Consider the following 17,594-nt stretch of genomic DNA (forward strand, 5'->3'; position numbering starts at 1 on the left):
GGCTATGTTGACATTAGTATGCAGAGTGTATTGTAACCAAGGATAGAAAGAACTTTTTTAATGAATGCAGGGTTAAACTATGACAGACCCTGTTCCAGGGCCCATGGTACAAGTCAAATTTAATTTCACTAATGTTATTTCAAGCTAAAGTACCCACATGTGTAAATAGCTGCTTATCTGAAAAACATGTGCCTTGACAGGCACATCATGGGTTAATGCTACCCCTGAATGGAAATTCTTAAAACACACCAGAAGACATATATGTCTAGTTGGTCCCAAATGAAAATGTTTCTGTTCAGATGTTCGACATCACTACAACAGACGTTTTGAAAATCTCTTTATTGCTACTGACTTGACATACTATACAAATATCTCGTATGTATCATGCTACTATCAAGCAGAGCCATCTGTAGGAATTATGGGTTACATCTTAAGTCTAGTTTTAATCCCTGCTTTATCTTAAGAGATCTACCAACATGAGTGAGAAAGTATGCCAGTAGCTTCATGTGGTTCCGTGATTATAACTGGAATCTACCTGGGTTTTTCCCTCACTAAATATATGCTGTTTACCATGTACTGTTTATCATGTGCTGAAAAAACCTTACAAATCCAAACCTCACATTATAAAACAAGCTTCTGGTGCTATTCGTCTGGTAATTGGCATGCATAGTATACAGACGGGGAAAGGCTTATTTTGAGGATGGCTTTCATGTTCTAAATGTCATTGGGATTTGACTGCTTAAATTCTGCATCAAGTTTGTATTTTAGTTTCTAAATTTTGATATTCAGGTTATCCATATGGCCTTTTTATAATTAGATTCTCCTGCATTTGCAAGATGCACATCATTATCATTTCCTCCTTTTTTTTCCATGACATAAGAGACAACAAATTACTAGAGCTGTTCATGATTAATCATTCTCATAGACTTTCTACGATAAAGTTTTACACGTCGACTAGACCTTTGTGAATACCTCTTCAATCCCATAATTGCTAAACAGTTCTTTTGATACCCGACAGACCAGACCCCGTATTCTGAAAAATTGTGCACATGAAACTTCAACTTCAGTTCATATTCTGTTTGCCTAATTTCAATTGCACAGATCGATTCCAGATATCATTTGGGGATTTTGAACTTGACACTGATTTTCATATTTAAAGTGTGTGTAATACGTCTGCCCCGTATATATATAATTTTGAGAAGGGATAACGACAGTATTTCCTCATTGACCTCGGTGGAATTAGAACACCACAATCTCCCTGGGGCATGACCCGATGTCTTATTCACCCCATCTGACATTTACTGACATCCGCGTCTATGGTCACACAAATCCGTTTTAAGGTATCTCGGGTTCATTCTTTCAGAGATATTTTAATTTTTTGTCAACAGTGTTCTCACCATAAGCACCATTCCATGGCAATTCTAAAAGTCGTGCACATATACAGATTCGCATCATCATACCCCAAGGATTTAAGTTCTTTTTTTCAGCAGTGGGAGGAGTTGCATGATACTACCTAACAACACTCGCGTATGCACACACAAACAAGAGAACACTCCAAAAAGTGCAAACAAAACGATTTTGAATATAGGGATTGATCTTCGAAAATGTATTTTAAACTAAAATATTTGCAGTAAAGGACATTGTCCCGGCTCATTTTTCACTTATCTGTACCTCACCCATTTATTATGCATAAATGCAAAAGTGTTCCATTTTGGTTATCTACCACACCTAACTGTATGCATATATACAAAAGTGTCTCATTCATACCCATAGCTGATGAATAAATTGTGGACTCGTGTACATCCAGCTACAAACAATCTTCAACCATATCCCAAATTTTGAAGTCTGCCTAAGCAGTGTTGCAGTAGATGCACAACGTTACATATGCATCCACGGATGGACATTATTATGAATATGTAATTCACACTTTGTCATCAAAAGTATGTGGAGAATGTTTTTATCGTTCAGGTAAACATGGGATTGTAGAGTAGAATGTATATCATTGTAAATTAGAGCCATCCTCAACTTGAAAATAATGGTGATGTGCATGAGCAAACAAAAGAATTGCACTGATTCCGATGTCAGGTGCTGATAAACTGCATGGAGGGACAAGGGCGACATTCTATTGTAGAATACCTTTAACTTTGTCAGTTTGACATGATGGGTACATTAAGGTGCAGTTTTTGGGACTTGTTAACCAGGTGGAAATAGTTTACAAAGTAATCATTGGATGAAACGAACACCAGATAAAAGGTCTGATACAGGTTCCAACTATTGTGGATCACAGGCAGTTGTGTTGCTGTTTCAGTGTAATGAATAGGTTCCTGGGTTTGCCATCTTTCTGTTGTTACAGGGTTCAATGCCATTTTTCAGCACAAGATAGGCTATACATGACAGCCTGTATAAATGGTGAAGGAAGAACCCGGAAAAAGGCCGTAAATAATCACTGACCCACGAGAAGCTACCGGCAAGCTTTCTCACATATCCACATTGGCCAAGCCACGCAGACAGAGGTGAGATGGAATTGATCTGTAACTGTGAGTGCTTTGGACCACTCATCTCTAGGCCCCACGCCAGGATTCGTGGGAAGGAAAAAAAAAAAAAAATGCTAAATCCCTTCTCATCTCTCTGCTATTCGACGTGTTAATTTTGGTTCAGTTCATGGATGAATTATTTAAGTGTCACTATATCTGTCCTTGCACATTTGCTTTGAATTCTACATAGCTTGAAAATTCGTTTTATTTCCATTTAATTTCGACTACGTATTTGACGTGAATGGAAGTGACTCCTATTAGTGACTTGTCAACTTATAATATGACTGCATTTAAGAGGGAAAATGAAGCCATTTGGATCGGTAGCCAGTCTGAATGGTATGCAAAACTTACTGATTAAAATCAAGTCTCCACTGACCTACATGAAGATCTGACAATAGCTGCCTACGGGTCATGTTCTGATGGTCTTTGAATTAATCCAGTGGAAATGTAGCTTTCAGAAATCTGCAAGGTAATCAAATCGCTCAGCGCACATTGATGTTCTGTGGCCGTATAACTCGGTCTCCCAAACGCAAAGATAAAAGACGTCGAATTGGCTGATAAAATTAGTGATTATGGTAATTTGTTGCCAGAACATTACCCCTAAGCAGTCCAGTCCTTGTCAGATCTTGTAGGACAGTGGAGATCTGATTGTATTCATATGCAAAGCGGATAAAGTCTGAATACTTTCAGCACATAACCGTTGATGCCTCAAAATAAATTAATGGATTCCATGAAAAAATAACATTCATAAGCAGTATGGATCTTTATTAAACAAGCAGGAAATTAACTATAACATCAAAGTAATGTTCCATTTTTAAATGTCGAGACATGAAAACAAATTTTATAATCTCAGATTCAGCATTGAGAAAGTCTTTTTTTGTGTGTACCAATTATATATATATATATATATATATATATATATATATATATATATATATATATATATATGTATATGTATGTATGTATATTGCAAATTGCAAGACATATCTCCGATTCCAGAAACTATCATGAATGCTGCTTTACTAAGTACTGGTGCATTACAAGAATATTCACGCACATATTTTAAAAAAAAAAAAATTTGTATTAACGTCCAGTTAGATTGTGGAGGAGAGCTCGAAATCCCTCAAGAAGTCTTGGAAGATCAAAAATAATTATTGATCCAAGGCTGAAACTGAGGAGAGCGACACCTAGCGTGTAACCAACAACTATAGCTGACACTCGGGAATCTTCTGCGCTTGTCTTCTTTCGAATCGTTGCTGACAACTCCGAGGTGTTTACTGTCAGTTCCTTCTGAATCTAGATGGACATAACAAATCAGTTTTGACAATGGACAAAAAATGGTTATTTCACAGATGCATTTAATGTGGTATGTGGTACCACAATATGGAGATTTTACACCAAAAATAACTTATTTCCTCCAAAAGAAATAATGTATGTTGTATAAAAAAAGGGTTGTTAATCGGATTGATATCATACAAAACGGTGTAGTTGTAAAGAAAAACACACATAGTATTCATGAAACAATATTTGACTCAACACAGCATGAGCATGGTAATAACCGTCGAAATTATATGGCGTGGGCAGTCGTGCGAGTTCTAATTCCTTGGCTGTAAGTCACCATCACAATTTTATTTTCCTCGTCTTCTTTTATGTACGTTTAATTTTGTGTTTTCTATTTGATTGCTTTGTTGGTAACCAGTTGGATTTTATAAATTTTGTTGAACTGGCTTTTAATTCATAGCAAATTGATTGTTTGGTCGTCTTTGCTTCAATCATTGTTTTATATGACATGTTTATTTCCATAGTTGTATATTCTGAACTACGAACTTTAATAGTTGCATGTTGATGTCTACGTGACACTGTAACGTTTTGGAATATGTCGCAAACATAAAATTAAAGAAGGAAACAAAAAGAATCACAAGCACTTTCAAGATTCTAACCTCAATACAAGCATAAATGCTAGCATTGCCATCTCGGTGCTGTATTATCAACATTAGTGTACCTTCGATCAGGAGAATCGCTCTAATACATACCTTTACAATCGTATCCTGCAATGCTTGTTCTTTTTCAGCATATGTCATGTTCTTGTAAGGAGAGTCTCCATATAGTAGTTGGTACACCCAGCAATCGCAATCACACATTTCTGCAGAAAAGAAATGTCATCTTATTGTTACTATATTTTCTTAATTGTGATGTTCGACTTTCATCCTTACGGTTACAAGTTCATCCTGTTTCAGCAAGTGCAGCAAGATGTCGCCCAGCAAATATCAGTGGTTTCTTTCGCCATCATCTGATTCAGCACGAGTATGTTATATATGTTGTCAGATCTTCTTGTGCATTGTTGTGAAATAAACAAAATGTAATCGTATAGCTTCGTAATTATTTTCAAAGCAAACATCGTTCAAAGCATGGTACCATTTATGTAGTGAAATCTTCCTAAAATGGTACCTATATTAATCAATCCCGGTCTTGAACAACAATTTTTCTTAACACATTAACCCCTGGAGGTTTTTGCCTGAAAATCGAGTAGGAAACGCATTTAGAAAGCTATTTGTGAATAGACTCAAAAACACCAAATCCCTGGTCATCTTTCAATAACATACTGCCTAGTTGTGTTAGAAACATCATTTTTCGTTGGCTATTTGACTCGCGCATGAGCAGAAGGGTAATTTGTTTGTTTTTTTTTTTTGTTTTTTTTTTCTAAATGGGGCCATTATTTTTGTATGGAGACCACTCTTTATTCCAAATGCCCATCTTCTACTTTTTGCAAAGGCTCATCTGTCTGCTTGCAGTTCATACCGGTTTGCCTTAGATCTGAGACCAAAAAGTCTAACATCCGGACACAAAATGGGATTCCGACCACGGGCGAATTTTACGTTTAAAAAAAGTCGGGTCCAAAAAAATGAGTTTTTTCTATCTGTATTTTGTAGTGCAACTAGATATTCCAGATTATTTGGTATCATTGTAGAGCTACATCTGTCTACCGTTCTATAATTCCATCGACTTTAGTGTATCCTGCATGACCATGCCGCTACAGAGCTCGGCAGTAGCTCCTGCCCCATAAAGTCGTCGCTAGGGGTTAATGTGTTAAGACAACGTAAACTAGATTATTTTTAAACTGAACCTCTGTTAAACAATCACCTGTCGCTCTTGTACGTTCCAGAAGTGGCTGTTGAAGACATGTTTTGCTGTACGTAGGAAAATAAAATCGAACAAAAAATTATCTTTGGGGGAAAAGGTGAATCATAATGCCTTTCCATATCTTGGACATGAACTTGTAACGTGACAACAACTAAGTTTCCTTAATTGTTTGCGAATCTCTTTCCAACATCATGATTACAACCCATGATTTGATCGGATCAAATATACTCTTGAATGAGTCGAGAAATCTGAAGCGTTGTTTGGTTGGAAGCTTGTTTTGAAATTACTCTTTATGTTTAGGTTTTAGCGTATTATAATGCAACTTTAAAGAAAACAAAGCTAACACTTGTTTTTACAGCTCCTGTTTGTTTTCCACCATAAAAAGCCTATTAGAAAATGTACAGTATTAATATAACTGTTGACATTACCGTTGACTAAATTTTTTTTATATATCTAAACAGTTCTATTGATAGGTCGACTGCAACACAGACTAATTACATTATTTACAAATGCCTTCGAGAAACACACCATCAATTTTTGCACATTAAAGTTGTACAATTTAATTATGTCATAATAATGCATATATTGGATGGAAAATTTATTTACTCAAATTACATACAAGTAAATGGGACTTTTATCTTTACCAAAATACACATTTTGCTGATTAAATTTTGGAAATTGCTGGAGCATGGTTTCCTGTTTGTTATGTGGATTGGCAGTAATAGAAATACAACATTTTCATTACACGTCAAAGCACTTGGCCTGAATGTGATTTATTATTTTCTTTTGTTTTTATTCGAATTATAAAACAGATCATAGAGATTTTAGTTTTAAAACATTTAAGCACTTACCTTCACTTTTTCAAAAATATACACACTTTAGATTGATATCTTCGTTTTTTTTTAAGGATATTTTATTTTTTATACTAAATTGTGCAACTAAAAGGACAATGATAAATTCTCTCTTGCTTATCTATGCATGCAAACAACCGGGCGACCCCTGTATCTGAAAGTTAGTGTTTTCCGTCATGCGTTTAATGGACTTCCTTTAAATCTACTTTTACCCATTATAATCTACGTTCGAATCCCAGGTAAAGAAAAATAAATATAAAAAAACCATGATATAGCAACATCAATAACGTGTAGAAAACAAAAGTTTATCGCGAATAGCACAGAAAGAAGCTGTATAATAATTTCGTTTTGAATTCCTAAAGCTGTTGGGTTTTTTAGACTATAATTATAATTTTTGTGGACTTTTCTTCTCAAAGACTAAAAGAATCCATTTTTTAAAATATTTCTAAGTTGGGAATAATTTTTCAACATAAATTATTTACGATTTGAGCACGCTGAATATCTATTATCCGGATATACTGTTTTGATACTGCAAAACAGGCTTCTTTCTACATAACTCGTCTTACTTTCAGTGCAGATATTGAGGGATAAAACAAAAGGAGAGAAACAAACCCAACTCCAACATGAGGTTATAATTAGTATGAAACTAAATTACTCATGAAAAGTATAGTAATTTTTTTTCTTTCTTGAACAAATTATAATAACAAATATCCAATAATGCATCTTCACTTGGCAAGAATCCGATATGTTAATCCTATCTACACCTTGGCGGATTGACCTAATATTTATGTGTTTCGGGTCCGTGAATTTCCTTGGATGAGGCGGCAAGCCACTTCGTCCAATCAAAATTGTTCAAATTTGAACACTGTTCCTACATGATCGAGACAAGGGGGCACACAACTGGAATGGACTCGTAAATAAGCTATTTTCCACTGCCAGTACGTGTTTGCACGAATACACCCTTTTGACTCAAATACACATGTAATGCCTTCTTTCTGGTACTTAGCAATACTTTCGATGTTAAACTTAAAAATATCCTATTGATGTCCGCTGTTACACGCTATTATTTATCGTCATTACATACTTGTGGAGGCAACTCCTGAAAAGATGCCATCAATGAAGATCAATAACAGCTGCACGTGACACTTAACAGGTCAGTAGATCATTCAAAACAGTTTGTTTTTTTAAATAGGTATTTTGTAGTGTGTTCGTTGTGAGTCATGTTGCTATCGGATGCTCAGCTGGTGACACAATGCCTTAGGATGATTCAGATGACTGGGGTGGGTGGGTGTAGTTTTGATTTTTAACGTAGCTTTAACAATTTGTCTGTCATATCGCTACGATGTCTGCAGTGTGACAGTTTATAGTGACGTCTACCACTGGGGCATTATGCTGCAGACATGTTGCATGTTGTCCCACCCAGTCACATTATCCTGACAGCAGGCCGACCAGTCCCAACACTAACCTCTTAATGATGAACGCCAAGCGAGGCAGATGTTAGTACCATTTTTATGTCTTTAGTGTGACTCGGCCGGGGATCGAACCCGCATCCGAGGCGGACGCTCTAACCACTAGGTCACCGGAGCGGGAGAGGATTAGTCGAAAGGAGTTGCTGTCATGCAGGGATTTAAAAAATTTCTTTAAGTCAGCTTTCCCCGGGCAAGCTGACTGGAAACATGAACTTGCCCTTGCGAAAACTGAGCTTGCCCTAGAAATGGTAATGTAGAAAATAGTTTTGAAATAGCTAGATTTTTAAGAAAGAGAGAGAGACAGAAAAAAAATTAAACAATGGGTAGTAGAGATGCATTAATTTAACTTTAAACTGGAGCATGCGCCTTCCCATTCATATGCATGCTCCTTGCCATGCAGTCAAACGAACTTTCATTAAATCATGGGATCTGATATGGTCTTTCCTATAATTGTCAGTCCCTATGGAAAATGGATTTGCAATCCCGTTGTGCCTTGAGCAGTTGTTGGATATTTTCCGCAGTGGCTGCAGAACTTTCTTTGATTTGCCAAGTAGTGTTCTAGCCTTTGATACCCATTAATCAACGATTATTGAAACTTTCTTGCACGTTTAGCAGTATTATACTGTTTATTTTTCGGGGGAAAAAACGGGTTCACTAGAGTTAAAAACTTCGTCAAGTTTCCTTTTCTTACATAAATAAGATAACAGACTTATTTCATGAACTACATCCAGAATAATGACTCTCTGTAATGATTAATTTATATTCGTAACTGTAATATTTGTGAACACTGATTTTATCCATGCACTTTTACAATTATCAGTTAGTAACCTTGAAACCACCAACATGTGTCAAAATATTTGACACGCCTACTTTTGGGATTGAGAATACTATTTTTTTTATATCTATTTAAATGTTTGGCAAGCAATATTTACTTCTCGGTTTTTTTGTTGTTGTTGTTAATTGCCACATAAAATACAGATCATATAAAGCGCATGTGCGTGTAATATTTTCGGTTCATCGATCATACTTGGAATAAAATCCTGGTGGTTAATCGTTAGTGATGAGTGCTTTTTATTCCAAACGGGAGTCAAGCAAGTTGATTTATAAATCCTCGTCATGGTAAATATTTGTTTTTCAATTCAGAAAAACATAATATTAAATGATATAAATTTTTCATAAAGTCGTGGTCATAGTGTCATTGAAGGATGAGAACTGTGAGTTTACAGACTTGCGTCAAAACTGGGATTGGACTGTGTGATTCTAGATGCGTTAAACAAATGATGGAAAAATACATACCCCAAGCTGCCTCCACTGCCAGTATTGGAGCTGTCAACACGGTTGGCCCTGTAATAAGCATAATCATAACCATCATCATCATTACAAAAACCAAGAACAGCTGCTGAAGGAGATGTCTAGAAAGCATAATTAATATACATTATTGAATATCATAGCAATAACAGTGTCGGTGATTGACACACACTATGTCACTTGTCTGGAAAGAAAACATCGTGCCCCCTTCACTCGATCGTGTCTCTCGAGAGCGACTGTGTTTCCCTTTCTTGTACGATTCGGTTTATCTTAACCATTTGTTGTCCTTGTCTGGTGGAGATATGAAAACTTGTACACCAGCGACGAACCATGGTCCATGACGAAACCTTCGCATGCCTTGGGTGAACAAGTCTTGTTATCTCCCGCTAAAAGGGGCAGTAAATGCATAATCGTGGAGAAACGGGCAACGTAAAATGAACTAATGAAATAGCTAGCTGTGTATCTTTTACAGTACACGCATTTGGTTTATTTCGGTTTTCTTAAAAGAACAGAGTTCAAACAAATGAAGGAAACCGTTTTGAGAATGCACTGAGCGGCTTCCGGTTTTCCTGCCAACTTGGGACAACATGGTGGAACTTTACCTTTTCGCTCAGTGGACAAAGTACACGTCACACAAATGAACGCACCCATATATTCAAACTTGCCAATTAACGAAGAAGCTGTCGCTGTTACATGGACTGTTTTGCTTGGGAAGCTGATTCTTGGGTGATATAGTCCTGTCGGTCACTGATAACATGGACTCGCCATAAGAAATACATCCGAGATGCATCATGGTTCTACAGTGTGTGCATGCTATGGAACAGTATTTATATGCAAGGATGAATACATTTGTTGATAATAGGCGTGTTTTTTTTCTAAGAGCTATTAGCAATAATAGATGCAGTCCTTCCCAGTCATTATAATCTTGTGTCACTTGTTTAGGCTCGAATAAACAGTAAGACAAGAAAGAGTGAAAACTAACAAGCTTTGAAATATAAAATAATGTATTTCCCTGGAAAAAATTCTGTAAAAATGAAAAAGAAAATATGAACTTACGGTTTTATAGAATCAAATCCAAAAATAATCCGAGAATAAAATTTTAGGAGTCCTAATAACAAAATGTTCAACTGATTTCACGTTCGAATCCCGACGAAGAATCCAAGATGGAAGACGATGACGTATGCTGCAATCTGTAGTGTTGAAGTCTACAGTTCCTTGTAGAAATAAAAAGTATCACTTCGGTTTCTGATAGCTGAATAAATTTTTATTTTAAAAAACTGTCCTTGTTCCACATTATTACACGAGCACACGTTTTCCAGAAAAATAACAATTAATCCTTTTGAATCCAAGTAATTTGAAATAACTCCAAACCAAGTAATTTGAAATAACTCCAAACAGCATAACATGCAACTAACAGTGTAACAGCCCAGTTTCTGCTGAGATTAATTCTCCAAAACATGGGTGATATGGGCCTTTTATAACTTAAACAAGGGTCACGTGATCATCTTCTGGAAGTTTATAGCAGCAAGGACTTGTCACAGATTACGTTTACCCAGTGTGACCATGACGAAAACCAATCCTTTTTACTCTAAGAAATAAAATTTAAAAAATTGTTTATCTCTTAAAGACAAAGTCCCATCATGACCTTGGAAACTACTAATCATTTTAAAATAAAATAGAACTTGTTTACGAAGGTTGCTACAAATTCTGAAACAAAGTCAGGATCAACACCTGGTGTTTATAAACTAACATTCAAGATCAAACTATTTTCTTTAAAAAAAGTATCTCTAGTGAATAAATTTACATTACAATATTATGTAATGATTTTTAAAAGAAAAAACTGACAAACAATTAAATTGAAATAAATCTGTATTAAAACAGATATAGTTAAATCAAATATACATAACAATAAGTATTATAATATTGGCTGAGTATTGGTTGGAGAAGTCCACCAATTTATAGTGATTCGGTTGACGGCTAAAAGAATGGCAGAATTTGTAAGGTATTAAGCAGTAAAATAATTGCACTCTTCTATGATTCAACACGGTGATTATTCACCGCAACAGGAGATTTTACGTTAAATAATGTTTAATATACCCCCCCCCCCCCGAAAAAAAATATTAGAACTTCAAATTCAAGCGATTATTCGAACTCTTGGTCACATCTCAAAACAAACAAAGAAGTAGCAACTTAGGTGAGCGGACCTATTACAAATGAGCAAGTAGGAATTGCAGACGCACAGTGGTAAGTGCGGTTTTTCGGTGGCCCAACAGACTATTTTCGAAGGAGAGTGTATTGAGCGGATATGCGGCCCCCAACGACGATCACAGGAAGCATTCAAACGCGCGCGCCGAGTTCTCTGGTAAAAGAAAATCAGATTAAACATTTCACATAATGCATACAATGCCCAATGCAGGATCGCATGATAGAACATAACAGAAATTGACAGACCAAGCAACTGCTACTGAGTTGCTGAAGAAAATCTCAGAAGATCTTCGCGTACAAGCGAAAACTGTTATCTATAAAAGGCACAAAGATTGCTTGCGTGAGCTTTACGGTGCACAGTGGAATAAGTTTAGAAATAACCGCCTTGCTGTCGTAACTTATTCGCCCGTCCCGAATTCACGTCAACGTAGCAGAGACATAATCATATGAAAATTTCCGAAACGAAAGAAGGGGAATTATCCTGATGCACTGATATCATTGCATCGGACGTCCATGTGCATCACTGATCTAATATTTGTCGGAGAGACCAGCAATTATGATAACAATACGAGTGAATCGATGTCGGTTTATTCTGATGTTGATAATGAGTCGATAATTGATTCATGACAAGGCATCAATATAGCGCTTCTCGATAACGGCAAAATGTTTCTGTTCATTTGAGACCCTCCCACGGCACCAACCCCTCCTACTGCCCCCAAAAATGTCATAGCAAGTGCAGTTCTTGATAATTATTGGTAACTTGACGGTAAAAATTCTCGATAATAGCTTCATATCTTTCTTCGTCCACATCCATAGACATGCCCGTGCAAGGACGTGATAATCCGAGCAAGACGTCTAAGATATTCGAGACACAGGAGGAACCACTAGTGTTACTGATATTGCCATTCATATGGTATTGGACTAAATCGACTCTAAAAGATCTGGAATAACATTTCGAATAAGCGTGTGGTCAGATATACGCCACTGAGACCAAAACAAGACGTGAAACGCGTGAACAAATCCACGATACCATCGTCGATTATTGACGATGAGATCGAATTTTTGAGGATTTCGAATAGAACGAGGCAACAGTTTGTGTTCTGGTACAAGCAAAAGACAGTACTGTCGAGGTAAAATGACAGCGAGCCCAACAGCAGAAGAAACTGGTCAAATAAGAAATGGTTGACCCGGTCGAATAAGAAATTGTCGAAAGCACATTCAAGATGGAATAACAACCACAAGAAACCCCTCGCTGACTATCTGGCCAACAACTCACGTACCTGATCGACCTCAAACGCGAAAGCGAAGACAACGAGGAGTGATCCGAATCCGTGCACCACGAATAGCCTCTTGACAGTGGTGGAGCAAAAATAGTGAATCACCATGTGTGTGTGTGTGTGTGTGTGTGTGTGTGTGTGACATGCTTGGCTAGCTAGGGAGCTAGTGACGTGTATGATCACTCAGTCGTGTTACATTTGATGATGCCCCCCCCCCATATGCTGAGGTCCATCTACGTCGTTGTAACTAATTATGTACCCAAGAGGTTTATCTTACGAATATCCATGTTATTCTTTAGAAAATAACAATCTTATGTTCATACAATTCTGCACCAGAAATCTAATTCGGCCGAATCAATAAATAATCTGCGACACAAATGCGTGCAATGCTTAGACGCCCACCACGGTAAATTGAATGATGTTCTTTCGTGCTATGCCTATTATGACTATATGGTCTTAAACGAAGTAACAGAAAAGAGCAAAAACCAACACATTTTGTAAAATTCAACAAATAATTTATTTCCCTAGAATAAAAAGTGAAAATTTAAGAACTTACAATATTTTGAATTTAAATGCCAAATAATCCTAAATGTTCTCTCACATGTCCAATTTATGAAGTTCCAACTGAATTCCAGTGCTATTTCAATTAAATTCCAATATTGAATGTGTTGAGTTGCCTGTCGCCTCGTATATGCTAATGTGCCAATAGCCTGGAGTGTGCTATTGTACTAAGAGTATTTGCTGTATCAGAATAATATAATCCAAAATGTTCTTGTCTGGATTCACTTTGATTTAAAATTAATATTTTGGTCCGAGAATATTACTGATGAGCACTTTGTATTTCCAGTGAATAATAATTAGAATACATAAATCCGTCCAAAATAAAAACTGAAGACAACACTACGAATAATCCTGCTTCAGATGTTAAGGCACGAATGAGTAATGTTTCAAGTAAATAGAAAGTATATCAAAAGCAGAGACACAATAATAGATCGAGGATGAAGACCAGTCTTCTCTATAAAACAATTAAAGTTGTCGACAAGCTTTGGAATTTCGAACTGGAAATCTGGTGTCCTAGATCCAGACACAAATAAACATATTTACCTCTACTACCATTGATCTGAATATTTAATCTACACTCACAGAGAAATATTAACTATGTATAATGTTGTTTGCAAAATAAATTTTGCTGGTCTGGTACATCATGACCTTGATTTTGGACAAGGTCAAGTACTAAATTCAAATGTATATAAGATATTCATTAACAAAGGCCAACACATCATACAAATTAAATATACATAACATATTTTTGGCGTGTGAAATCTCGAGCGTTCTATCCATGGATAATTCAGGAAGCAAAAACTGTTTTTTGGTTTGTACGCAATGATGGCTTTCACGACAATCAGATCTGTTATTATGATTTCATCAAGCATAAACCGCTGTAATACTTTGGGGGCACAACCACGTTTGTTTCTCGATTCTTCAACGGTGTCATTTCTAATGTGAGCGACGTGGATTAAATGACGTCCAAACCACACAGGGATGACCGGATGGACGTTTGGCGATTTTATTTCTGCAATTCATGTGTGGGCTATGTCAGACAGCGGTCCGTTGGCGGCCACAAGTGCAAGTTTGTGTGTACTATGGCCGAGTCGTTCGAAATATGGCTGACTTTCACCTTGACCTAGATAACACGCTACCATGTCAATGCTGACCACCATATCAAACTACTAGAGTATTCCAGGGACCACCCTGTCCGTATTCTACGCAAGATCGTTGAACATTCTCGAAAAAAAATCTTTGGAGTAGGACTCCATTTGTTTTAGCTGTACAAAGTGCGACAATACGGCCATAATCGTCACAGATAATCGTCGACCTCGCTGGCGTGTTTCATTGCGATATGGCATAATTGCTTATGAAACTCTTTGACGCGGTAACACTTACCAGACAGCACCAAAAAAACTAATAGATGTGTTTAGTCCTGGCATCGCTGTTAAATAACCATACTGATACATTGTTGTGCGCAACAGTATACATGGCAGATTTGAAAACAACACCGTGGCAGATTCTGACTGTGCATTTAAGTGGAAATACACGTCTAGCAACCTGTCATGTGCGGTTTGTTCACGAAATTCAGTCACTCCCCTTATGTGTCCATACTTACCAGAATCATGCATCATATTGCCAGTTATTAGTTCAACGACGATCGCAAGTTTGTACTTTCGCGGAAAATTCTGAGAGCTTTGCTCCGTTTTCTCCAACTAGCGATTTCCACTGCGGGATTTTTTTCACGCCCCAAAAACCTACTACGGGGGCGGTGGATTGGGTGATTGTCCCGGGCGCCAGTGATCTTGGGACGCCAAAATCCCTGGTCGCCAGAGGTTTTGAGGCACCAAAATCTTTTGGGTCATCATCATCATCACCCCGGGCGCCATTTGCCCTTAGTACGCCACTGTTCACGCAGCTGTTCAATAAATCCATGTCAACAACGCGCATTAGTAAAATGCAAAACGATCCGTTGTGCGACACAGTTTATCGTGCCAGTGTGTGGCATAAAATTGTCAACCACGGGTCTTTAATAACAAAATGCCATACACGACCGCGTTTACGGGACACGCATTCTCGTAGACAACTTTATCAATATCAATACCGTTTAATATGCCTGGCGACGACGAGTTTAATAACATGTTATGGCTCTATGGTTTTAAACTAGCTAACAGAAAAGAACGAAAGCTAATAAGTCTTGTAAAATTCAACAAATGATTTATTTCCCTAGAATACGAAGTTAAAATTTGAAAAGAATCTTCATTATTGAGTCCTAAAAGTACACAAGTCTATATGTATGAAGTTCCAAGTGAACTCCAGTGGTGTTCCAAAATAAATTCCAATACTGAATGTGTCGATGTGCATTTAGTCTCGAACGTGCTAATGTACCTTATGGCCTAGATTCTGGCGATGTGTTAACAGATTTTTGATGTATAACAATAATATAATTCCAAATGTCCTTGTCTGAATTCACTATAATTCCAAATTAATGTTTTAGTCTAAGAATATTATTGAACACTTTGTAATTCCACTGAATGATTCAAACAATGAAAACCTGAATACAACAATAAGACCGATCCTGCTTCAGATGTTAAGGCAAGAATGAGTAATTCCTCAAGTAAACAACATTATATAAAAAGCTTAGACACAATACTAGAACCAGGATGTAGGTCAGTTTCCTTCCTCAAACGTTCAAGTTGTTAACAAGTTTAATCATTTCCGAGTGGAAATCTTTTATCCTACATTCTAACAGAAGCAAATATGTTTACTTCCATTGATAATGATCTGAATAGTTAATCCATACTCAGAGAAATATAGCTACGTATTATGTTGTTTGCAAAATAAATGTCACTGGTCGGTACACTATTAACTTGATTTTGGACAAAGGTCAAATATGAAATACAGATATACACAGTATATAATCATTATAAAACCACAAAAAATACAAATTAAATATACCTAACAAACACAAGAACTTGTTGCCCTCGACATCGTAGTTGAGTCCACTGTATCTTTGATCGTCCACTCCATCAAGATCAAACCATGGTTACAAAACAGGTTCAATTCGTGATAAGTCGATTTACGCCCTGGGAGTATATATATTTATCACGTGCAGCACGAGCGAATATTTGTCCGTGTGCCACCATTACACACTCTCTCTCTGGTTGTGTGACATGGTTAACAAACACATTAATACCCCGTGACTGGACAAAAATGACGCTCAGCAGCACGATGTACCCTGCTATAGAGTCGATACATGTCGCAATACGTAGACAGAGATAAAAGATCGTGAAGATACATAAAATGGGAGTGCTTTGTGTGATCATCATCTGCACCTTTTTATCGCCGGCCTAGCGGGCGATTGCGCAACTGTTTTAAATTAGCTCCCTCCAAAAACGCAGCCAGGTACACGTTACAATTAAGGAAGACAGGTAACCTGGTTGGGATGAACACACACACGAACAAGATAATAATAACTTAGTACCAGCTTCAGCTCAAAATTCATCATATTCGTCATTGGACATCGCAATGTGACCTTACAGTGTATCACGCCTGTAAATCGCATTGGTAATTTTCATTTAATATACATAGGGACTGTTATGTTTAATTGGAAAAATTACTTTTTTCCACACACATCAACCCACATCATTCGCGCTAAATAGGACCGCATCCTTACGAACACGAGCAGCTATCCGATAAATTTCATTCACCCATTGCTGCCCGCATCGCGTTGTTGTTCCCCATTAGAAGCCAATCACAAAATCATTTTACCAACGGCCGACAACCTACGGCACGCGTGCCTTAAGGTGGCACGTCACGAGGTTTTTGTGTGGCACGCGAAGGGCAGCCAACAATCTTGATTTTAGCAGTGCTAATCTCTTACTGGTGGCACGCGCTCGTTCATTTATGTAAAATAGGTCGCCGACCCATGCAATATACTATTTTAATTGATCATTTTTTCACCACACACAAGTGGGGTGGTCTCACCTGAGACCTCTACGCGCGCGTTTAATACTCCCTGTGATCGCAAGTTGAGGACCGCAGATCCGCACAACACTCATTCGTTCGTCAGTTAACCTTGACTTATCACGACGCGGCTGCAATATCAGTTTTCCCGTCCGCAACAGGTCTGTTCACTTAAGTAAGTAAATTGTTTGTACAGCATTCTTTAATCAGAGGTGTCATGCTAGAAGGAAAGAAAAAGATATATTTGAATGATAACTCGTCATCAATCAAGCTCTTCGCTTGAATGATCACAATCTA

General features: G+C 37.2%; 1 protein-coding gene across 2 annotated transcripts in view; it reads right to left on the reverse strand.

The window, feature by feature from the left end:
* Positions 1-3,284: 3,284 nt before the first annotated feature.
* Positions 3,285-17,594, reverse strand: part of LOC149787770 (uncharacterized) — a 96,705-nt gene continuing 82,395 nt past the window's right edge. For both annotated transcript variants that reach the window (XM_089975664.1, XM_089975663.1), the window contains 3 exons: positions 9,292-9,339; positions 4,568-4,677; positions 3,285-3,830 (listed from right to left, as the gene is read on the reverse strand). In XM_089975664.1, the coding sequence (XP_089831790.1) occupies positions 3,618-3,830; positions 4,568-4,677; positions 9,292-9,339 (371 nt within the window). In that variant the 3' untranslated portion in view covers positions 3,285-3,617. The remainder of the gene's footprint in view (positions 3,831-4,567; positions 4,678-9,291; positions 9,340-17,594) is intronic.

Source organism: Sinohyriopsis cumingii, chromosome 11, assembly GCF_028554795.1.
Source record: "Sinohyriopsis cumingii isolate HCF-2022 chromosome 11, ASM2855479v2, whole genome shotgun sequence".
Taxonomy (NCBI): Eukaryota; Metazoa; Mollusca; class Bivalvia; order Unionida; family Unionidae; genus Sinohyriopsis; species Sinohyriopsis cumingii.